Raw genomic sequence first — 23,781 nt, forward strand, 5'->3', positions numbered from 1 at the left:
GCAAGACCCAAACCATAAACTCCACCCCCCTACCACTGATTCCACCTCCTTCCATGGTCACTTGCTCAGACTAAACCAGTTCATGCAAAAAAAACTTCTGGCATCGTGCTTGACCGTAAACAGATCTTTAAACCAGAGTTGCTATCCATCACCTAGACCGTCTATTTCTGCCTGGGCAATATTGCCTGCCTGCTCCTACTCCTGCTGAAGGTTTTCAGAGGCTGCAAGAGAAGGTAGGGAAATTATATGACAGGGAAATGGGATTAGCTCCAGTTGAAAAGCTAGCACCGGTAGAGGCTTGATGGGCCGAATGGCCTTTTTGTACGCTGTAATTTCGGTAAGGGAGCCAGGCTAAGCAATATAGATGCAGGGAGCCCACACAGACATTGTTTGCTAAGACAAATTGCTGAGAGCACCAATTATGTATAATATACATACATGCACAAGAGGCCACAGCATATGTCCAAACATTTCATTTAGACAACTAGAGAGCGAGAGGAAATGTTCAATTCAGAGCAGACTATATCCAAACCTCAGATCAGAGTTCTGACCATTGCACTACCTGCTTGCCAACCCCCACTGCTTGCAATATGTTTAAAAATAGTCCAGATGGACACGTTCACCACTGAACACTTTCAACCAACTGGACATCAAATTAATGGGCAGCGCCTTCCACCCCTGGACTGCACTGGCCGTTCCCATTGACTGGGAAGTCTGATCAACTGTTCCCCAAACAGATATCTCTGCAAAATGCACTGCGAACAGTAAGCAAGGGGAATATCTAGTTACTGCAGATTACAGCAAATCCATAAGGACAGGGGGACAGGAGAAACAGGAAACATTAATAAAGTTTGAGGATGAAAGAGAAAAGAACGATGTGTTACAGAATCAAACTGGCTAAACACAATTTTAAAAAGCAGCAATCATAAGATTAAACCACATATGGCGACAAAAGTAGCTTGATACTTGATCAGTTATTTAAATTGATGTTTCAAATCAGTCTGTTTGAAGTCAATCAATTGCAATTCATATAAAAATTGGCACCAGACTAATGAAACCAGTGCAGCAATATTCCAGTCTCAGGTTGCCCGCTGCCTTCCAGTTTGAAACCGGTCATTGCCCACTTCCAAACCAAAACACGACCACAATACATACTCTGCAGTTCCAACAGTCCCTGGGCAGATGCTGGCACGTTCAGCATATGCTGGTGTCACCCAGATTACTTCTGTGGGTAACAGGACAGAAAATGTTGGAATGCTTGTTTGCAGAGAACATCATTTCACAACAGTTGACAACCCACACCATCCACGCATCAGTCAGCTTTAAATAGAGGTTTTATCCAAACTTGAAAATTTTATTTGGATCAACTGGATGTGAATTAAGTTGGTATTTTAAATGTAAACAGGCTTTCAGTGATGGCAGGAAACCAAGACTGGGGATTCCAGGCACAGGAAGAGATAATCCAAACATGCTCATTATTAGCTAGTTACATGGGGTTAGTGAGCAACTACAAACAGCTCTCCACCCCACCCACAATGCTACCTCAACTCAAACCATGCTGTAGGGGAACAGCATTGAGAGAATTTGACAGCATCACAACCCTCACAGGACACCATCACCACCAGGGGTCAGGGTCAAAGAACAGTCTAAACCCAAAACTCTTCACTTGCTTCCTTGGGGAGGCTACATTTGGAAGAGGTGGTGGGGGGGGGGGGGGGGAAAGAGAAGAGGGGGTTTAGTCCCCCACATACTTTTAACAAAAAATCCATAACATTTTATGAACTTTAAAATAAACTTCAGAATATGTAAACCATGGAATAAAAGAGGGAAAAAGCTGAAATATCAACAATATCGAAATGTCACAACAGCTGCAACCCTTAGTACTGGCAGTATCAGCAAGAAGAAATCTGATAGAGACAAAGCCAATCAGAAATGAGCACGATCCATGGGTCTCTCCGCACCCACATTACATCAAGAAAGGAGTACCCAAAGAGGCTGAATGCAGCCAAGGTACACACACCTGGGGCCAGAATAGAAAATCCAACAGTGCAGGCCAAAAATCAATCCTTGAGTATCTCTATGTTGTTAGGAACATGCCACACGGATCAGACATTATTCCACATCCCAGGGAAGCATCCCATCTTCAAAAGGACATTGATGCATTGAAGGGGTTCAAACAAGAGTGACAAGGATGATTCTGCAACTTTGGGCTCGAAGTTATTGAGAGAGGCTCATGGAGCTGTTTTTGTTGTCATTCGAGAAAAGATTGAGGCGTGACATGATCCAAGCTTTCAAAATGCTGAGAGGATGAATGATGTGGGCTCCAAACCCTAACTGGGACTGTGAGCTCACACTGAAGGATAGGAGAGTAGAATTAACGAGCCTCGAGCAAGTAGAGATTAGAAGGAATTCTGTCTTCCTCCCACCCATCCCAAAAGAATCTTGGCGATCTTGAATAGACACCCCCCTAAAGCAGTTAATGCTACATTCATGCTGTTAAAAATAACTGGATGAACATCTGGTTGGGAATGGGGTTGAGGGTACAATGGGTAAGTACGTACTATGGGGGATGATTGAATGCTATGTGGAGTGCAATGGCTTCAGAGCTGTTGGTAACATGGGACTAGCACACCAAGACAACTAGTTTAGGATATATAAGGTATAACCCAAGGTCAAGTAGTTTTGTTTCATTTAACATTGTGGGGGGGGGGGGGGGGCGGGGAAGGCAAAGTCTTCACTGAACTTCTCAAATTAAATGGGTTGGATCGATTCACGATGGGGTAGAGTCTGTACGGTCTACGGGAAAGACAAGCTAGATGGACCATATGCCATTGCGTCACTCCACACTTCATTCTTATTGCCATTTGACTTGCACCAGAGGTACGATGAACTTTTTGATCTGGATCTAACACCTGCTTCAAAGAATGATTTGCCAAAAATTCAAATCCCTTTTGATGTTCAATCCCAAACCGTAGCAACATGCGGTTTGCTGAACAGAGGAGCCTTGTATATGTTATCCAGTTACCCTCTTCAAAATGGTCTATGGACTAGCCACAGCCCTGGCTGAATGATACTTGGTGTGACTGCAAGATTGCCTCCCTGCTGTACAATGTGCATTTTAACTTACCAATGAGATCGGCTTTGTTCTATGCACATAGAAAGGCAAAGCTTACTTTACATCCAGGTAGTGCAATCTACACTATTTCAGAAGCATGGAGAGCTGGATAGAATGAAGGCTACTTTCTTGGGGGAGATGAAACGCATGGAAATAGGGAGAAACTTCAAACCCGGTTTCAGGATAGCCCCGTCTCCAGGCTAAATTAGGTCAGGCTGATCAACAACTTCATTTTGAACTTTACAAACTTTTCTGGCTGAGAACTACTGAGGCTAAATCACTTGACTACATAGGTTCAAAAGAGGCAATTGTAACCTTACACAGCACAGGCCCCGATCCCACAATGATGCAGGTTCTGAGTGCTTCTGTCCAGTGAACGAGACAAAAGGATGCTCAGTTACTGACTGGTTATCAATTTAAGTGAAATGTTGCAAAATTGCTGTATGCACCCTAATGTAACTTAGTTTTAGAACCAAATAATAATTAATAGCATCTTTAATGTAGAAAAATGTCCCAAGGTGTTTCAGAGGTGTATGGAAAATGGATGCCAAGCCAAAGAAGAGAAGATATGAGGAGGTGACAAAAGTTGGACAGAGGTTGATTTTAAGGTCTAAAAGGAGGAAAGCGAGGTGGAGAAACAGAAGAGATTCCAGAAAGTGGGATCTAAGTGGCTGAAGGCACAGCCGCTAATAATGGGGCAAAGCGGGGGGTGCACAATGAGAGAGTCAGCAGAAGACAGAGCGGGCAATGGGGAAAAGTAGAAAGGCTGGAGGAGGTTACAGAGATAGGGAGAGATGAGTCCATAAAGGCATTTTAACGTACAGATGAGAATTTTAACTTTGAGGCATTAGGTGACCAGGAGTTAATGCAGATCAAGAGGATGGGTGTGATGGGCATAAGCAGCAGAGTTTTGGTTGGGCTGAGTTTTATGAAGGATGGGAGGCCATCCAGAAGTAGTCTGGAGATGACAAAGGCACGAGTGAGGGTTTCAGCCTGAGATGGTTGCTGGGAGGGGAAATGGAATCGGTCGCAAGAGTACAGAGTCTGTGACAAGGGCCGAAGACAATGGCTCCATTCTGCCAATGTTTAGCTGGAGGAAGTTACAGCTCATTAAGGATAAGCTGTCTGACAGCACGGCGAGAGTGGAGGGGTGAGGAGAAATGGTGGAGAGGTACAGCGCATCAGTAGCATTCACGAGGAAGCTGACCCCATGGTTTCAGATGATGTTGCCATGGGGCAACATATAGATGAGGAAACAATTCAAGGTGGCTGCAATCTCACACAACAGAACATAGGGTCTGATCCAAGCACCAACGATCACATTTACTCTCCTTTAGATTGCAGAGGACTTTCTGAGGCCACTATTGTTTGCTGCAATGGGCATAGGCATCTTAATTAATTTCTTTCCTCCTTCAACAAGCAAGAAATTGAAGAAAGGCTCACTGGTAAGCGATGCCAAACCTAGCCTTACAGTTACGGTACCTGGTCTCTTCTGAAAGCTGGTGCTATTGGAGAAGTCAGGTTCAAGTTCTGGATGTCCAAGAAAGACTATTTCTAGTCTATGCTACATAGACTTTCTGAAGAATTTTCTCTAACATCCTCCTCACTACCACATTCCAGAGGTGGTATTCTCCTCCCCACCCCCCACACCCCCAAATTCCTTGTGACCCTGGGTGGGTTTTGTAGCAGCTGTTTTTTTGAGGTTAGGTTTGCATACTTGTGCTGATATGAGCTGAACAGTTTGCTATTGTATCATTTACATCCGATTAAAATCTCACAGATTGTTTTGATGTAAAACATTTCGAGGAAAAGACTTTACACTAAGCACATCAAAGGATACCAGCATCATACAGCAACTGAGCATTTCCACACTAAGATAAGAACACTAAATACAATCCACTGGAGGAGACTGTCTCTCTCAGGCTAATTCCCCAACCTCTTCTCAATGGCTGAATAAAGGAGGTCCTTTCCCTATCAGTCTATATAAGTCTGCAACATCTAACAATTCTATCAACCATATGAATAGTATTTTCCCCCAACAAAACATTTCCTTTCCGACAGGATGCCCAGCAAGGGAAGAGGCCCTGCATCATCCAGAATGCAAAAAGGTGTGCCCCGAAGAATCTGTTTTCCAACAGTTCAGCGAGAATCTCTTTAGGATCCCATCATTCTGGGACACTCCTGTAATAAAAGAAGCTATGTCCCCAACATCGCTTGATCATAAGATCAACAGCAGGACAAGGTGGAGGTCACTGTTGCTGTAGCCACAGGAATGATAGATTTCAAGTACAGAGTTGGCATTCACCCCAAAAAGGGGTCAACAGCAGAGGGTGTAGAGTAGATAAGCTAACTTCACCAACACAAGTCACCTGTACAAGAAAGGCGCTCTCATAACTTGTACTACGGTTGCCGATTATCATTAGTACAGGGTCAAACGTTTGAATGCTGAGTGCTGGACAATAAAATGTTTTCAAATCATTACTCAAATGCGCCAGTGGGCAGAACTCAAACTAAACTTAACATTAAAAAAAGGACAATACTGTTGGCTTTTATCTGCTGCCTTCTCTTTTCTCTGGGCTCCGGTCCAGCTTGGCTCACCTCTATATGACCTGGTTCCTCTTCCTTGGCTCTTATTTTTTCACACTACCTTTTCTCTGGGGTTCCTGGAGCTTGCTGTAAAGTAATATTAGGGACAGGAGAAGACCATTGGTCAATGTAGCTTATCGTTCCAAACCTCCCATCAGGTTCCTTACCATGATTCTGAACTGGTAGCCCTGTATTCCTTTCCTCAACAGGAATTCATCCCGTCTTTTTTTTAAACCTGCCATGGTTTTCTGTTCTACAACTCACTGGGAACCTGTTCCACAATCCTGACACCCTTTTACTGAAAACCTTAATTTTAAACGGTATTCCTAGTCCTCAAATCCTCCAACTGATAGAAGAACTTTCCGGGATCCAAATTCTCCATACCCATGAAAATATCAAAAGACCTCCATCAAGTTTTATTTTTATTCGTTCATGGGATGTGGGTGTCGCTGGCGAGGCCAGTATTTATTGCCCATCCCTAATTGCCCTTGAGAAGGTGGTGGTGAGCCACCTCCTTGAACCGCCGCAGTCTGTGTGGTGAAGGTTCTTCCACAGTGCTGTTAGGAAGGGAGTTCCAGGATTTTGACCCAGTGACGATGAAGGAACGGCGATATATTTCCAAGTCGGGATGGTGTGTGACTTGGAGGGGAACGTGCAGGTGGTGTTGTTCCCATGTGCTTGCTGCCCTTGTCTGTCTAGGTGCTAGAGGTCGTGGGTTTGGGAGGTGCTGTCGAAGAAGCCTTGGCGAGTTGCTGCAGTGCATCCTGTGGATGGTACACACTACAGCCACTGTGCGCCTCTACAGATATCAAAATCTCAGGGTAGACAATCTTTTCTCATAACTCAGCCCTCTACATTCAACAATCAGCCTTGTAGCCCTCCTCTGGATTCCCTCTTATAATTCTGTGTAAACCTGTAAAATGGAGACAAAACTGAACAGAACACCCCAAATGCAACTCCAGCAAGTATAACATCCTTCTTTGCTAATCTTGTTGCCTGTATAATAGGGACTTCTGAAATCCTTGACAACTCCCACTAGTTTTGCTCAATAGTGTTTCCAGCAGTTTCAATGATTGGCCAGAGAGGTTGCCAATCAGTTGAGTCACAATCACTCATTCTGCACTTGAGAACAGCCCCTGCCCGTGATGCAAAAGGTACACCATAAATTGGGCAAGTGCAGGCATCTTGGATTCAGAAGACTGTGTCCAAAATCCAGAATCTATCACTCAAAATTGGCAAACGTGCTACTTTCGCCAAGTGTTCCAGGCCTGTCTACACATGCAATAAGGCTACAAACCAGCAACAGTTGTAAACGAAAACCATCCCCTTCACCAAATCCAGCTCATCTCCATGAAGCAGACAGGATAAGGTCCCTTTGAGGCAAGTAGCAGCGTTTAACTATCTTGTAGTCACGGCTGATAACAGACGTTATCCTATCATTTCACTTAGAAGTGGATCTTTGCTCTTTTTAAAAGGAGCACTGTGATTTATGCCAATCTTAATGTCTCAGGAAGTTCATTCAACTCAAGTACCTAGTTAAACATTCTCATCGGTAATGGAGTGAACCTGCACTTTTTAAAAGTAAACGGAACTTGTGAAAGTATCAACTCCCGGTGGCTTGAAGATAGGCCTAGCCACATTTCCCTCAAACCTGCCTATTTCTCACTTGTTCTTTTCCTGAATGTCGGTTTGGTGGAATAGTCTGTTCATTGTTTGTGTTTATGGGGGTAAAAAGGACAACTTAAAAGGCTTTCATCTTTCTCCCCCAGTTCTGGCTGATGACATTTTAATTGTTGGTTACATCAGATGAAACTGATAAAATGTGCAAATATGTTGGGGGGAATGAACCTGAAGGTAAACTCTTGCCTGTATTAGATAAGTCACTGCCTGCAATTTTTTTTTGGTTATGCTGGTGTCCTTGTGTGTGTTTTTAAAAAAATGTTCTCCCCTCCCCTGCTGAAGCTGCAGACGCCTACTGGGTCCCAGCTCCGTAGCACCTCACCCCAGGGGGCATTCTTCAGGCACAAGTGCCAGTAGGCTACTCGACCATGGGAGGCATCAGAGTCAGATCTTGTCCCAATGTCCACGCAAGAGGACTTAGCAGCTTGTTATATGATAGCAATCAGAGGGGGAGGGAGGTACCCGGAATGATTTCCCCCTTCCTCGTCCAGGGGAATTGAACCTGGGATGTGGTGTATTCGGCTCAGTTAAACACTGCCTTCAACTAGTGTGCTTTGCAAAGATGATGCACAACAGACAGGTTCTACTTCAATCTGTAGTTGCCAGTTCAGACCATTGGTCTCAACCACACAATAACCACTGGACAATCTTAAGCGAAGGTACTGCTTTTGAAATCTCATGTATGACTGTTCATCTACACTGCTTAAAAATAAACAATGTAGAGGAGGGTCAAAAATGAAGTAATTCTAATAAATAAATTGGAAAAATAATTTTAAAAATTAACCAATGTGCCAGAACAGTAAAATGAGATTAATGAGATTTGAACTTCCCCCACTGGCTCAGTGAGAAAGCCTACTGCCCAGTGTGATGGTCAGCACATAGACTAAAGTGGTCTCAGGTTTGACTGCTCCATTTGTGCTGAGTTAGCAGAGGATTGACAGCAGGGCATTATAATTGGCTTCAGTGCCCTTGGACTTGGAAACACAGAAATCAGCCAAGATCCCTGCCCCTCATTAACAGCCACTGAGCCCCTACTACAAAGTGTCTGGTCATCACGTAAAGACAGGATCAGAATTGGTTGTGATGCTCCACCATGGTGAATAGCTTATTATAGTATTCTACTTAATAGCATTTTGGTTTACAGTCTGCCAACACTCAATGCCTGGGATCACACGTGAAGATTAGTAGGGGTAGACAGAGTGTGGGAGGGTGCGTGGGAAACCACACTAAGTAGGTCTGTGCTTTCAAAAAGGGTTGGGGGGGGGGGGGGGGGGAGAGAAGAGAGGCGGAAGAGAAAGGAGTGAGTAAATGGATTCTGCTGCACTTTGAGGTGCTCAGCACTTATACTGTTGGACCTGGATCCCATTACCCCTGCTGTAGTATCATGATGCATGCACCTGGAGCCAAGGTGATTCAGTCAGGATCAAACAGGCTCCATATGCAGATAGAGTGACTAGCACACAGCTCAAACTGAATACGATATATGCAGGTGGGATCCCTTAGTTTCTCTTTTTAGTCAGTTTTAAAGAGTTTGTAGCTGTTGTCCAAGCCAGGCTCCACACTGTAGACAAGGCTGAAAAGATGTGGCTCAGAGATAGGGTGTTCTTTATCTTCATCTTTATTAGAGTCAGTGTGACTTTAGGACTGGTTATCAGGTGATCTGAGAGAAAACCGCTTTGAAGTACTCAGATAAACAAATCTCTCATGTTTGCTTTTGGCTTGTTTTAGCTGTACTTAGGGCTGGGCTACAATTCTCTACTCAATAAACACCTCCTCAGTCAGAACCTGGCCTTTCATCTACTTAATGTATTCATTTCATCAGCCATGAAGATTAAAAAGAATTAAAAATACAGCAGATCACTATCAGTTTCATAGCTCTTACTCTGTCCAATGCATTCCTCTGAAGTAACAGATTTCCAGTGCTCAGACAGAAATGTTCTTTTTAGAAACAGCCTGGGTTAACCCCTGCACTGGAATTGAATTACAGGTATTCATACAGGAGGGTTTTGATCATGATCTGTTTGAACAGTCACTGAATATAAAGCCCAACCACCACCCATTGACAAAGTGAAAATGCTGCACTCTGGAACACCAACTCCTTGTGTTTCAGCAACATCACCAGGGACACATTCAGTATCCAGCTTCACCCAACACAAAGATAAGCGCTGGCGTGGTGGGAGAGAGAAAGGGATAGCCAGCACTTAAAGGGTTAATGCCATCAACAAAAATTCCTCCGTAACCAAGTCTGGGTGGGGAGGAGAAACAAAAGCATTGCTTATAGATCGAGATCAAACATTACATAAAAACCATTCACTAATCCAATGGTGGCGGAACTTTGGAAACTTGTAACAAACAATACAGATCATTACTGTACATTGATGGCACTGCTACAAAGAGACATTTACAGTACTGGTAAATACAATTTTTCACAGCATTTAAAATTATAAATCCAGAAAAATTTTACTCTTAAATGATTCTCTCTGCTGTACCAGCTGTGACTGCTATCTATTGAAAAACTTAGTAAACAACAGAAATAAAACACCCTGCCAAAGTAAAATAGAGTCCATTATCATCAGGGAACACCCTTATTAATGTCCACCCCCAGTCTTGCCTCCCCAACATGACATTCGCTATCAGCACAACCCTCACTGTCACCAGACCCCAAACCCAAATTTGCCACCAGCTCTCCTTGACTGAACCATCTCCACCAACCTCCCACTAGCCCCACATACAGCTCCCACCAACCTCCCATCCCCTCAACACAACCCTCACCAACCTCCCACTGGCCAGACACAACCCTCACCAACCTCTCACCCCTCAACAGAACCCTCACCAATCTCCCAATGGCCAGATATAACCCTAACCTCATACCCCACTGACTTGACTCTCACCACCAACTCAGACCCCCCAAACAAATCTCAAATCTCTTGTCTCCAACAAAAATCTCCTAATGCCACTAACCTCCTGTCAAGTACTATTGGACCAACTCCTACCCCACCTCCCCATCACTGTCAACTTACCCTCCTTTCTCCATCCTGGAGAAAGCACCCCTGAAAGCAGACAGAATCTCAGTATAATGAACATACAAGAACTTTAGATAGAAGTTTATAATAAATAGGTCTGACTAATTAAGGTTTAATTCCACTGTAACATGGAGTGTTTGCAGTTCATAAAAAGTGCATTTTACATTATACACAATACAGTTATCAATTCAGTGCATCATGAAGGAGAATCGAGCAGGGCATGGAATTCTTACACCTTTGTTAGAACTGTTTTGCCTGCAAATTATAATTTTAATCCTTTATAGTGCATGCTATTTGTGGCAGCAATCACTGAAAATGCTGACATAGCAATTCCACCATCAGTATACCAGCAACAGGAAGGGATTAAGGAAACTAAGTGTCAGGTTGCCGGAAGATATGGCCATACCCCATGGGGACGTGCGCTGTGCAGGTACAATATCCACACTCAACATCACACTGGCGTAAACCTCCACATGGCAGCACAAAGATTCTCAGAACTACTGGAGTTATATATAGGAGGACCATTTTTCTCAAAGTTGTTAACACTCGCTAACTTGTCCTTGTGAGACACGTCAAACACAATCAACCGGCGATCTCACAAGTTAAGACCAGCACAGCGTCCAGCTTGTTTTTTATTTTGATGCAAAAAAAAGAGATTATGAGAATCCAGTGCTCGGGAGAGCAAGCTGCATATCGACATTCCCTTCGACAATATGAGATCGAACAGTAATCAGTATGAAGTACTGCAATTGTACGTCACTCCTTTGTGGAGATAGCAACACAGCAGCAGGAGAGACCATCTACCATCATACATGGGCTTATGCAAGAACCCAACATCAATTCATCACACTGCCTCAACAAGTTACAATCTTGGTGCTTCACCTGTATGCATGATGCCAAGCATTGTCCTCTTCACTTTAACAGTTCAAATCCTTTGGGCTTTGGGGACTAGTTAGTTCATATTGCTTGTACTAACAATATTTCACAAGTATGGCTTCTCAGTGCAAAATAAAGTTCACATGAAACAGACCCTGTTCAAGAGTAACTGTTTTTTGCACTCAGTGAAGGATGTAAACACTGGGATTGGAACTCTTCCCACTTTAGGGATTTAGTGTCAGCCTCAGGCACTCCCAGATCCAAACTAAAACTGCCTCCACTCTGCCCTCACAAGACCACCCCCCATTCTACCACTAAGACAATTTCTCGAATTCCCACACCAGCTATCCTTTAGCCTCTCAGGGAGTTTGCCACAGTGCTGAATTAGGGCCAGTTTTGTGCAGTAGGTCATGCCCATTAGGAACTGGACTGGCACTGCCTGAACTCATTTCACAACGGTAGCTAGCAGGGATCGGAGATTTTCATCCCATCAGTTCTGGCTGAATTTGAACCCAAGTCCCAGAGATCAATGGCCAATGTCTGACCCACCACACTACCCAGTTCTCCACAGAGAAAATACTGAACAGAATCCAAGCTGTAGTCACGTAATACACAGGAGAGCTGAGTACAGCCTGCAGTCAGTCCTAAAGGTGACTGTTACAAGCAGTCGTTTGAGATTTTACAGAGGACCCTGAGTAAAGAACTTGTATTTATTTAATGCTTTGTGACCTCCTCAGGGTGTCTCAAGGTGCTTCCCAACCAAGGAATTACTTGTGAATTGTAGACACTGTTTTTATATAAGCAAACTTGGCTCAGCAAGGTCCCATAAATAGCAAATGAGTTGAATGACCAGTTTATGTGCATGTTGGTGTGAGCCAAGAGAAGGTGGTTGGGCAGGACACCCAAACTCCTTGCTCATCTTCAAAAGGACCCAAACTCCTTGCTCATCTTCAAAAGGTGCCGCGGTACCTATTAAGCTCACCTGAGCAGGCAGGCGGATCGTAGGCTTAACCTTTCATCCAATGCTGTTGACTGTTGCCAGTCTAGAAAGTGTACTGATGTCCTGGAGTGGGGATGAACTCAATCTTCAGACTCAAGAGTGCTACCAACTGAGCCAAGCTGACATTGGTGACCACTGTCTCAGTAGATCTGTGCAAACTACACTGTGTCTGGGCCCTACAACAAGCAGTTCAGTGACAGAAACAAGCAGATTAATCCAGCCATACATTTCCCACACAAGATTCTCACGGTAGATATTGTCGGTGTCATTTTACTCTGTGCTTGACGCTCTGACACATCCCTAATTAGTAACACAACTGGAGGTTGTAGAGTATAAGAAATTGTTTGAGGTGGAGTCCAGCTCAAAGCACCCTATCCACAGAATCTCAGTTTACTTTTTACAACACGACACAATGATTCAAAGTACACAACATGCCAGGGACTTCCATCTCTACAGTGCATTTTAAAGCACAGTAAACAAATGAACTCAGCTAGTCATATTTTCCAACAAAAAAAAATGTTTCAATAAACGATTCACATTTCCATAGTTTCTAAATGACCCAGAATTTTGTACACAGTAAATGATCTTAAGCCATTTACTTATAAACATGACCCATAAAGGCCCTACCAACCCAGTTAGCTCTATGGGTATATGCAATGTATCATAGAATCATAGAAAATTTATGGCACAGAAAGAGGCCATTCAGCCCATCGTGTCCGTGCCAGCCGAAAATGAGCCACCCAGCCTAATCCCACTTTCCAGCACTTGGTCCGTAGCCTTGTAGGTTGTGGCAATTTGGGTACTTTTTAAAATGAGTTGAGGGCTTCTGCCTCTACCACCCTTTCAGACAGTGAGTTCCAGACCCCCACCATCCTCCGGGTGAAAAAAAGTGTCCTCAGCTCCCTCTCTAATCCTTCTACCAATCACTTTAAATCTATGCCCCCTGGTTATTGACCTATCTGCTAAGAGAAATAGGTCCTTCCTACCACTCAATCTAGGCCCCTCATAATTTTGTACACCTCAATTAAATCACCCCTTAGCCTACTTTGTTCCAAGGAAAACAACCCCAGCCTATCCTCATAGCTAAAATTCTCCAGTCCTGGCAACATCCTCGTAAATCTCCTCTGTACATTCGCTAGTGCAATTATATCCTTCCTGTAATGTGGTGACCAGAACTATACACAGTACTCAATCTGTGGCCTAACCAGTGATTTATACAATTCCAGCATTACCTCCTGCTCTTATATTCTATGCCTCGGCTAATAAAGGAAAGTATCCCGTATGCCTTCTTAACCACCATATCTACCTGTCCTGCTACCTTCAGGGATCTGTGGACATGCACTCCAAGGTCCCTTATTTCCTCTATACCTCTCAGTATCCTCCCATTTATTGTGTAATCCCTTCCTTTTTCACCCTCTCCAAATGCATTACCTCGCACTTCTCTGAATTGAATTCCATTTGACACTTTTCTGCCCACCTGGCCAGTCCATTGATATCTTCCTGCAGTCGACAGCTTTCCTCCTCACTATCAACCACATGGCCAATTTTTGTATCATCTGCAAACTTCTTAATCATGCCCCCTACATTTAAGTCCAAATCATTGATATATACCAAAAAAAGCAAACCTAGTACTAAGCCCTGCGGAACCCAACTGGAAACATCCTTCCAGTCACAAAAACATCCGTCGACCATTACCCTTTGCTTCCTGCCATTGAGCCAATTTTGGATCCAACTTGCCACTTTCCCTTGGATCCCATGGGCTTGTACTTTTTTGACCAGTCTGCCATGTGGAACCTTGTCAAAAGCCTTGCTAAAATCCATGTAGACTACATCAAATGCACTACCCTCATCTACCATCCTTGTTACCTCAAAAAATTCAAACAAGTTAGTCAGACACGACCTTCCCTTAACAAATCCATGCTGACTGTCCTTGATTACTCTGTGCCTTTCTAAGTGATGGTTTATCCTGTCCCTCAGAATTGATTCCAATAATTTGCCCACCACCAATGTTAGGCTGACTGGCCTGTAATTACTCGGTCTATCTCTCACTCCCTTTTTAAACAACGGTACAACATTAGCAGTCCTCCAATCCTCCGGCACCACGCCTGTATCCTGTGAGGATTGAAAAATGATGCTCAGAGCCTCCGCTATTTCCTCGCTGGCTTCTTTTTACAGCCTGGGATCCATTTCATCCAGCCCTAGTGATTTATCTACTTTCAAAGATGCTAATCCCCTTAATACTTCCGCTCTCACTATGTTTATCCATCCAATATTTCACACTCCTCCTCCTTAACCACAATGTCTGCATCGTCCCCCTTTTTTGTGAAGACAGACGCAAAGTATCCATTAGGAACCATACCGACATCTTCCGCCTCCACACACAGGTTACCTTTTTGGTCTCTAATAGGCCCTATTCTTTCCTTAGTTATCCTCTTGCTCTTAATGTATTTATAAAACATCTTTGGGTTTTCCTTGATTTTACTTGCCAATATTTACAAAGAAACATACCCTTCATGCCTTCTCTTTGCTTTCCTAATTTCCTTTTTAATTTTGCCCCTGCACTTTCTATACTCCTCTAGGCTTTCTGCAGCATTGAGTTCTCGGTGATTGATTTAAGTTTTCCTTTTCTGCCTTTCCTTACCCTGTATGCTCCTTGACATCCAAGAGGCTCTAGAATTGGCAGTCCCACCCTTTTTCTTTGTGGGAACATGTTTACTCTGAACCCCTTGAATCTCCCCCTTGAACGCCTCCCACTGCTCTGACATTGATTTACCTTAAAGTAGCTGTTTCCAGACTATTTTTCCTAAATCTCTTCTCAGCTTAATAAAATTGGCCTTTCCCCAATTGAGAACTTTTAACTCCTGTTCTATCTTTGTCCTTTTCCATAACTATGCTAAAACTAACTGAATTATGCTCACTACCACCAAAATTCTCTCCCACTGCTATTCCTTCCACCTGCCCAGCCTCATTTCCTAAAACTAAATCCAGAACTGCCCCCTCTTTTGTTGGGCTTGCTACATACTGGCTAAAAAAGTTCTCCTGAATGCAATTTAAGAATTTTGTGTCCTCTATGCCTTTCACTGTTTGTATCCCAATTAATATTAACGTAGTTGAAATCCCCTACGATGACTGCCCTATTGTTTTTGCACTTCTCAGAAATTTGCCAACATATTTGCTCTTCTATCTCCCTCTGACTGTTTGGGGGTCTATAGTACAATCCCGGTAATGTGACTGCCCTGTTTTTGTTCCTTAGCTCAACCCATATGGCCTCATTTAAAGATCCTTCTAACATATCATCCCTCCTCACAGCTGTAACTGTTTCTTTAATCAAAGCTGTCACCCCTTCCTTTTTTATCCCCCCTCTCTATCGCGTCTGAAAACCCTGTAACCAGGAACATTGAGCTGCCGTTCCTGCCCATCTTTAAGCCATGTTTCACTAATAGCTAAGATATCATACTGCCACTTGTCTATCTGTGCCCTCAGCTCATCTGCCTTATTCACTATACTCCTTGCATTGAGGCATATACCTCTAAGTACTGCCAAGTGGTCTTACCCTAAACCGAAAGGGGGGTAAAATCAACCAGGGTCCCTGCTGCTGGACAATGCAGTTATGTTGGGCAATCAGAAGATAGAGCTCAGCTATGATATTCTCCACACTCATTGGCATCAGCAGGCTATTTACCTGTAGTGAGTTGTGGTTCATGCATTAAGAACTGCCTGGAGTGGCTGCCAGCACCTGTAGTATTTCACTCCCAACACCAGGAGAAGATGGGAAAATGAACCTCAGAGAGTCTAAGTATGATAAAGTCAGATTATATTAATCAAGGTTAATCAGAGTGGAATTGCACATAGTGGAATTACACAGCACTAACGGCTATAGAATCGCCCAGCACTGAGATGCACTGCAACTAATCAAAACACTTGGGTTATAAGAGCAACACTTGGCTCCTAATGAACCCTAGAAATAAACATTGGGACAACCCAATACTTACATGGAGCAAATGTGCCGAGGCAGAACGCCTGTATCAGAGTGAATGCAGGACCCCTACTTAAAGCTGCAACACCTCATTCGGTGCAGCAATGTTCAACAGAATCAAACACAGCCGATCCAAGTCAGATCAAACATCTGCCAAATGGCACAATGCTAGCTAGCTTGTAGAATACAACAGGTCTGTAAACCATTAATGGGGACTTTACTTCACCAAACAGTCAAACATTTCCTAACAAAGTTACCGAAGATCATCCTTTATAAACTTGCTTTTATGCACCAGGGGGCACTGTTCTCCATGCTGTACAATAATTAGATTAAAAAGAGACAAATTTCACCCCTCCTCTCCGGAAGGCATTGACTACTTCTTGGATACAGTTGCATGATGCCAGCAGCCCTCAATCTTGGGCGTGATTCATGTGCTATCCCAGGTATTGAGTGTTACCAGACTATTCACCTACAGGGCACCACAGCCGAGCTGAACCTGTCCTCACCAACAGCCACACACACTTTAAAAAGGGGTCATAGGACAGTGATCAGGAACAGGAACTCCAGCTGACTTTTCTCCTCTTCAGCCAGTGGCTATGGGGTCCCAACCATCATGCTGGCTGAAATCAGCTAACCAGAACATCATTCCAGCAGAGATCAAACATGGTATTTTCTTGGTCTGTATGGCTCAGTAGACAGAACTAAAGCACAGCCAATATTTTCTGAAGTACTGCCGGGGGTAAGGAATGAACACAATTCCCCCAGGTCGTTTTAAACTGAAAGTTTTGGATTAGTTGCTCCAGGTAGTTTTACCTATCTCCAATACCCAATGAGGATAACAGATTCTCCAGACTCTTCACTCACTGCATATAAAGAGCGGTTTCCCTGTATCTCCAGCACTTTCTCAGTATATAAAGTGCAGTCTCCCCCTTCCCTGCAGCACTTTCTCAGTCTCCCCTTTCCCTGCAGCACTTTCTCAGTCTATCGTCGCAAGCAAAGAGTGCTACTCTGTACATGGTAATTTCCATTCCTCCATCGATGTGTGTAGCAAGGTCAATAAACTGCTCTCCAGTTATTCTGTCAGTACAGTTGGCTATGCTTTCCATGTCTTCCTGACATTATTTTGCCTATCTAAGTGTGCAATCTCCACTGTAATACCAGCCGTTATGAGAGCCAGTAAAAGCATTACCCCCAAACTAGTATCTCCTTGGATGAGCAGTTTCTCAGGTTTACTTTGACCGGTATATTGTCCACAATAAGCTTGGCATTAATAGTGTACATCAAAACACTCTCAAAATGTCATTACTTTGCTAACTTATAGTACGACAAGTTTCTCTTTTAACACACCACATAGTTAGTATAAGTGGAAAGACTTGGTAGACATTTCTCAAACATCAAAAATTTCAGTACATATAGACACCTGAACATTTTCTCAGTCTCCACTCCCTGTATATAGACTGCTGTTTCCCTTTATCTCCAGCACTTTCTCAGTCTCAGTACATAAAGTGCTGTCTGCCTGTACCATTTTCTCATTCTTCGTATGTAAACTGCCATCTTCCCTTCAACCGACGCACTCTCAATCACCATGCTCTCTATAAAGTGTCGTTGTCTCCTTTGTCTGCAGCATTTCCGTGTTCACTCACTGTATATAAAGAGCGGTTTCCCTGTATCTCCAGCACTTTCTCAGCATATAAAGTGGTCTCCCCCTTCCCTGCTGCGCTCTCTCAGTCTCCCCCTTCCCTGCTGCGCTCTCTCAGTCTCCCCCTTCCCTGCTGCGCTCTCTCAGTCTCCCCCTTCCCTGCTGCGCTCTCTCAGTCTCCCCCTTCCCTGCTGCGCTCTCTCAGTCTCCCCCTTCCCTGCTGCGCTCTCTCAGTCTCCCCCTTCCCTGCTGCGCTCTCTCAGTCTCCCCCTTCCCTGCTGCGCTCTCTCAGTCTCCCCCTTCCCTGCTGCGCGCTCTCAGTCTCCCCCTTCCCTGCTGCGCGCTCTCAGTCTCCCCCTTCCCTGCTGCGCTCTCTCAGTCTCCCCCTTCCCTGCTGCGCTCTCTCAGTCTCCCCCTTCCCTGCTGCGCTCTCTCAGTCTCCCCCTTCCCTGCTGCGCTCTCTCAGTCTCCCCCTTCCCTGCTGCGCTCTCTCAGTCTCCCCCTTCCCTGCTGCGCTCTCTCAGTCTCCCCCTTCCCTGCTGCGCTCTCTCAGTCTCCCCCTTCCCTGCTGCGCTCTCTCAGTCTCCCCCTTCCCTGCTGCGCTCTCTCAGTCTCCCCCTTCCCTGCTGCGCTCTCTCAGTCTCCCCCTTCCCTGCTGCGCTCTCTCAGTCTCCCCCTTCCCTGCTGCGCTCTCTCAGTCTCCCCCTTCCCTGCTGCGCTCTCTCAGTCTCCCCCTTCCCTGCTGCGCTCTCTCAGTCTCCCCCTTCCCTGCTGCGCTCTCTCAGTCTCCCCCTTCCCTGCTGCGCTCTCTCAGTCTCCCCCTTCCCTGCTGCGCTCTCTCAGTCTCCCCCTTCCCTGCTGCGCTCTCTCAGTCTCCCCCTTCCCTGCTGCGCTCTCTCAGTCTCCCCCTTCCCTGCTGCGCTCTCTCAGTCTCCCCCTTCCCTGCTGCGCTCTCTCAGTCTCCCCCTTCCCTGCTGCGCTCTCTCAGTCTCCCCCTTCCCTGCTGCGCTCTCTCAGTCTCCCCCTTCCCTGCTGCGCTCTCTCAGTCTCCCCCTTCCCTGCTGCGCTCTCTCAGTCTCCCCCTTCCCTGCTGCGCTCTCTCAGTCTCCCCCTTCCCTGCTGCGCTCTCTCAGTCTCCCCCTTCCCTGCTGCGCTCTCTCAGTCTCCCCCTTCCCTGCTGCGCTCTCTCAGTCTCCCCCTTCCCTGCTGCGCTCTCTCAGTCTCCCCCTTCCCTGCTGCGCTCTCTCAGTCTCCCCCTTCCCTGCTGCGCTCTCTCAGTCTCCCCCTTCCCTGCTGCGCTCTCTCAGTCTCCCCCTTCCCTGCTGCGCTCTCTCAGTCTCCCCCTTCCCTGCTGCGCTCTCTCAGTCTCCCCCTTCCCTGCTGCGCTCTCTCAGTCTCCCCCTTCCCTGCTGCGCTCTCTCAGTCTCCCCCTTCCCTGCTGCGCTCTCTCAGTCTCCCCCTTCCCTGCTGCGCTCTCTCAGTCTCCCCCTTCCCTGCTGCGCTCTCTCAGTCTCCCCCTTCCCTGCTGCGCTCTCTCAGTCTCCCCCTTCCCTGCTGCGCTCTCTCAGTCTCCCCCTTCCCTGCTGCGCTCTCTCAGTCTCCCCCTTCCCTGCTGCGCTCTCTCAGTCTCCCCCTTCCCTGCTGCGCTCTCTCAGTCTCCCCCTTCCCTGCTGCGCTCTCTCAGTCTCCCCCTTCCCTGCTGCGCTCTCTCAGTCTCCCCCTTCCCTGCTGCGCTCTCTCAGTCTCCCCCTTCCCTGCTGCGCTCTCTCAGTCTCCCCCTTCCCTGCTGCGCTCTCTCAGTCTCCCCCTTCCCTGCTGCGCTCTCTCAGTCTCCCCCTTCCCTGCTGCGCTCTCTCAGTCTCCCCCTTCCCTGCTGCGCTCTCTCAGTCTCCCCCTTCCCTGCTGCGCTCTCTCAGTCTCCCCCTTCCCTGCTGCGCTCTCTCAGTCTCCCCCTTCCCTGCTGCGCTCTCTCAGTCTCCCCCTTCCCTGCTGCGCTCTCTCAGTCTCCCCCTTCCCTGCTGCGCTCTCTCAGTCTCCCCCTTCCCTGCTGCGCTCTCTCAGTCTCCCCCTTCCCTGCTGCGCTCTCTCAGTCTCCCCCTTCCCTGCTGCGCTCTCTCAGTCTCCCCCTTCCCTGCTGCGCTCTCTCAGTCTCCCCCTTCCCTGCTGCGCTCTCTCAGTCTCCCCCTTCCCTGCTGCGCTCTCTCAGTCTCCCCCTTCCCTGCTGCGCTCTCTCAGTCTCCCCCTTCCCTGCTGCGCTCTCTCAGTCTCCCCCTTCCCTGCTGCGCTCTCTCAGTCTCCCCCTTCCCTGCTGCGCTCTCTCAGTCTCCCCCTTCCCTGCTGCGCTCTCTCAGTCTCCCCCTTCCCTGCTGCGCTCTCTCAGTCTCCCCCTTCCCTGCTGCGCTCTCTCAGTCTCCCCCTTCCCTGCTGCGCTCTCTCAGTCTCCCCCTTCCCTGCTGCGCTCTCTCAGTCTCCCCCTTCCCTGCTGCGCTCTCTCAGTCTCCCCCTTCCCTGCTGCGCTCTCTCAGTCTCCCCCTTCCCTGCTGCGCTCTCTCAGTCTCCCCCTTCCCTGCTGCGCTCTCTCAGTCTCCCCCTTCCCTGCTGCGCTCTCTCAGTCTCCCCCTTCCCTGCTGCGCTCTCTCAGTCTCCCCCTTCCCTGCTGCGCTCTCTCAGTCTCCCCCTTCCCTGCTGCGCTCTCTCAGTCTCCCCCTTCCCTGCTGCGCTCTCTCAGTCTCCCCCTTCCCTGCTGCGCTCTCTCAGTCTCCCCCTTCCCTGCTGCGCTCTCTCAGTCTCCCCCTTCCCTGCTGCGCTCTCTCAGTCTCCCCCTTCCCTGCTGCGCTCTCTCAGTCTCCCCCTTCCCTGCTGCGCTCTCTCAGTCTCCCCCTTCCCTGCTGCGCTCTCTCAGTCTCCCCCTTCCCTGCTGCGCTCTCTCAGTCTCCCCCTTCCCTGCTGCGCTCTCTCAGTCTCCCCCTTCCCTGCTGCGCTCTCTCAGTCTCCCCCTTCCCTGCTGCGCTCTCTCAGTCTCCCCCTTCCCTGCTGCGCTCTCTCAGTCTCCCCCTTCCCTGCTGCGCTCTCTCAGTCTCCCCCTTCCCTGCTGCGCTCTCTCAGTCTCCCCCTTCCCTGCTGCGCTCTCTCAGTCTCCCCCTTCCCTGCTGCGCTCTCTCAGTCTCCCCCTTCCCTGCTGCGCTCTCTCAGTCTCCCCCTTCCCTGCTGCGCTCTCTCAGTCTCCCCCTTCCCTGCTGCGCTCTCTCAGTCTCCCCCTTCCCTGCTGCGCTCTCTCAGTCTCCCCCTTCCCTGCTGCGCTCTCTCAGTCTCCCCCTTCCCTGCTGCGCTCTCTCAGTCTCCCCCTTCCCTGCTGCGCTCTCTCAGTCTCCCCCTTCCCTGCTGCGCTCTCTCAGTCTCCCCCTTCCCTGCTGCGCTCTCTCAGTCTCCCCCTTCCCTGCTGCGCTCTCTCAGTCTCCCCCTTCCCTGCTGCGCTCTCTCAGTCTCCCCCTTCCCTGCTGCGCTCTCTCAGTCTCCCCCTTCCCTGCTGCGCTCTCTCAGTCTCCCCCTTCCCTGCTGCGCTCTCTCAGTCTCCCCCTTCCCTGCTGCGCTCTCTCAGTCTCCCCCTTCCCTGCTGCGCTCTCTCAGTCTCCCCCTTCCCTGCTGCGCTCTCTCAGTCTCCCCCTTCCCTGCTGCGCTCTCTCAGTCTCCCCCTTCCCTGCTGCGCTCTCTCAGTCTCCCCCTTCCCTGCTGCGCTCTCTCAGTCTCCCCCTTCCCTGCTGCGCTCTCTCAGTCTCCCCCTTCCCTGCTGCGCTCTCTCAGTCTCCCCCTTCCCTGCTGCGCTCTCTCAGTCTCCCCCTTCCCTGCTGCGCTCTCTCAGTCTCCCCCTTCCCTGCTGCGCTCTCTCAGTCTCCCCCTTCCCTGCTGCGCTCTCTCAGTCTCCCCCTTCCCTGCTGCGCTCTCTCAGTCTCCCCCTTCCCTGCTGCGCTCTCTCAGTCTCCCCCTTCCCTGCTGCGCTCTCTCAGTCTCCCCCTTCCCTGCTGCGCTCTCTCAGTCTCCCCCTTCCCTGCTGCGCTCTCTCAGTCTCCCCCTTCCCTGCTGCGCTCTCTCAGTCTCCCCCTTCCCTGCTGCGCTCTCTCAGTCTCCCCCTTCCCTGCTGCGCTCTCAGTCTCCCCCTTCCCTGCTGTGCTCTCTCAGTCTCCCCCTTCCCTGCTGTGCTCTCTCAGTCTCCCCCTTCCCTGCTGCGCTCTCTCAGTCTCCCCTTTCCCTGCTGCACTTTCTCTGTCTCCCCTTTCCCTGCTGCACTCTCTCTGTCTCCCTTTTACCTGCTGCACTCTCTCAGTCTCCCTTTTACCTGCTGCACTCTCTCAGTCTCCCTTTTACCTGCTGCACTCTCTCAGTCTCCCTTTTACCTGCTGCACTCTCTCAGTCTCCCTTTTACCTGCTGCACTCTCTCAGTCTCCCTTTTACCTGCTGCACTCTCTCAGTCTCCCTTTTACCTGCTGCACTCTCTCAGTCTCCCTTTCACCTGCTGCACTCTCTCAGTCTCCCTTTTACCTGCTGCACTCTCTCAGTCTCCCTTTTACCTGCTGCACTCTCTCAGTCTCCCTTTTACCTGCTGCACTCTCTCAGTCTCCCTTTTACCTGCTGCACTCTCTCAGTCTCCCTTTTACCTGCTGCACTCTCTCAGTCTCCCTTTTACCTGCTGCACTCTCTCAGTCTCCCTTTTACCTGCTGCACTCTCTCAGTCTCCCTTTCACCTGCTGCACTCTCTCAGTCTCCCTTTTACCTGCTGCACTCTCTCAGTCTCCCTTTTACCTGCTGCACTCTCTCAGTCTCCCTTTTACCTGCTGCACTCTCTCAGTCTCCCTTTTACCTGCTGCACTCTCTCAGTCTCCCTTTTACCTGCTGCACTCTCTCAGTCTCCCTTTTACCTGCTGCACTCTCTCAGTCTCCCTTTTACCTGCTGCACTTTCTCAGTCTCCCCTTTCCCTGCAGCACTTTCCCAGTCACCATGCTCTCGATAAAGCCTCCCATTTACCTGCAGCAGTTTCCCCTCGGCTGCCACTCTCATGCCGGCTCCAGCAAAGTGTCCCTGGAGGCGGAGGGTGCTGTTGTTCGCCACCACGCCGTTCTGACTGTGCCGATACTGAACCACCTCGATCTCTGCATCTGTCTCCGCCGCCGCCACCGACTCCGAGTCCTGGCTCGCCGCCGCCAGCGCCGTGCTCCACAGCCATTGCACAGCCAGCAGCAGCGCTGCGCTCCTCATGATGCGGGCTGGGGCGGGGGGCCCGCTGCGGGCATGCTGCACCCCGACCCGGGGGACGCACTCTCACAGACACCGGGTTACCTGGCCGCCGGGCCGCCCACGCTGACTGCCAGGTGGGATCTGCCGGCCACACTCGGATTCCCCGCTGGGCCCAGCCGCTGCCGTTCGCGATGCCTGGATCACACACCGTCTCCCAGGGACTGGGTTCCCAACACTGACCGTCCGCCGGGACTCTCACTCACTCACCGACCGCACAGGGCACAGGGGCGGGGCAGGTGACGCTGACTGACAGCTCGAGGGGCGGGGCAGGTGACGCTGACTGACAGCTCGAGGGGCGGGGCAGGTGACGCTGACTGACAGCTCGAGGGGCGGGGCAGGTGACGCTGACTGACAGCTCGAGGGGCGGGGCAGGTGACGCTGACTGACAGCTCGAGGGGCGGGGCAGGTGACGCTGACTGACAGCTCGAGGGACGGAGCAGGTGACGCTGACTGACAGCTCGAGGGGCGGGGCTGGTGACGCTGACTGACAGCTCGAGGGGCGAGGCAGGTGACGCTGACAGACAGCTCGAGGGGCGGGGCTGGTGACGCTGACTGACAGCTCAAGGGGCGGAGCTCGAGCTGACTTTCAAGAGCGG

The 23,781-nt window shown here is 48.6% G+C and overlaps 1 protein-coding gene across 1 annotated transcript in view; it reads right to left on the bottom strand.

Moving 5' to 3' along the window:
* Window positions 1–23,424, bottom strand: part of LOC137344874 (E3 ubiquitin-protein ligase RNF43) — a 178,682-nt gene extending 155,258 nt beyond the window's left edge. Inside the window, exon 1 of the mRNA XM_068008112.1 lies at window positions 22,916–23,424. Within this exon, the coding sequence (XP_067864213.1) occupies window positions 22,916–23,146 (231 nt within the window). The 5' untranslated portion in view covers window positions 23,147–23,424. The remainder of the gene's footprint in view (window positions 1–22,915) is intronic.
* Window positions 23,425–23,781: the final 357 nt, after the last annotated feature.

The sequence above is a fragment of the Heptranchias perlo genome, chromosome 28 (genome assembly GCF_035084215.1).
Source record: "Heptranchias perlo isolate sHepPer1 chromosome 28, sHepPer1.hap1, whole genome shotgun sequence".
Taxonomy (NCBI): domain Eukaryota; kingdom Metazoa; phylum Chordata; class Chondrichthyes; order Hexanchiformes; family Hexanchidae; genus Heptranchias; species Heptranchias perlo.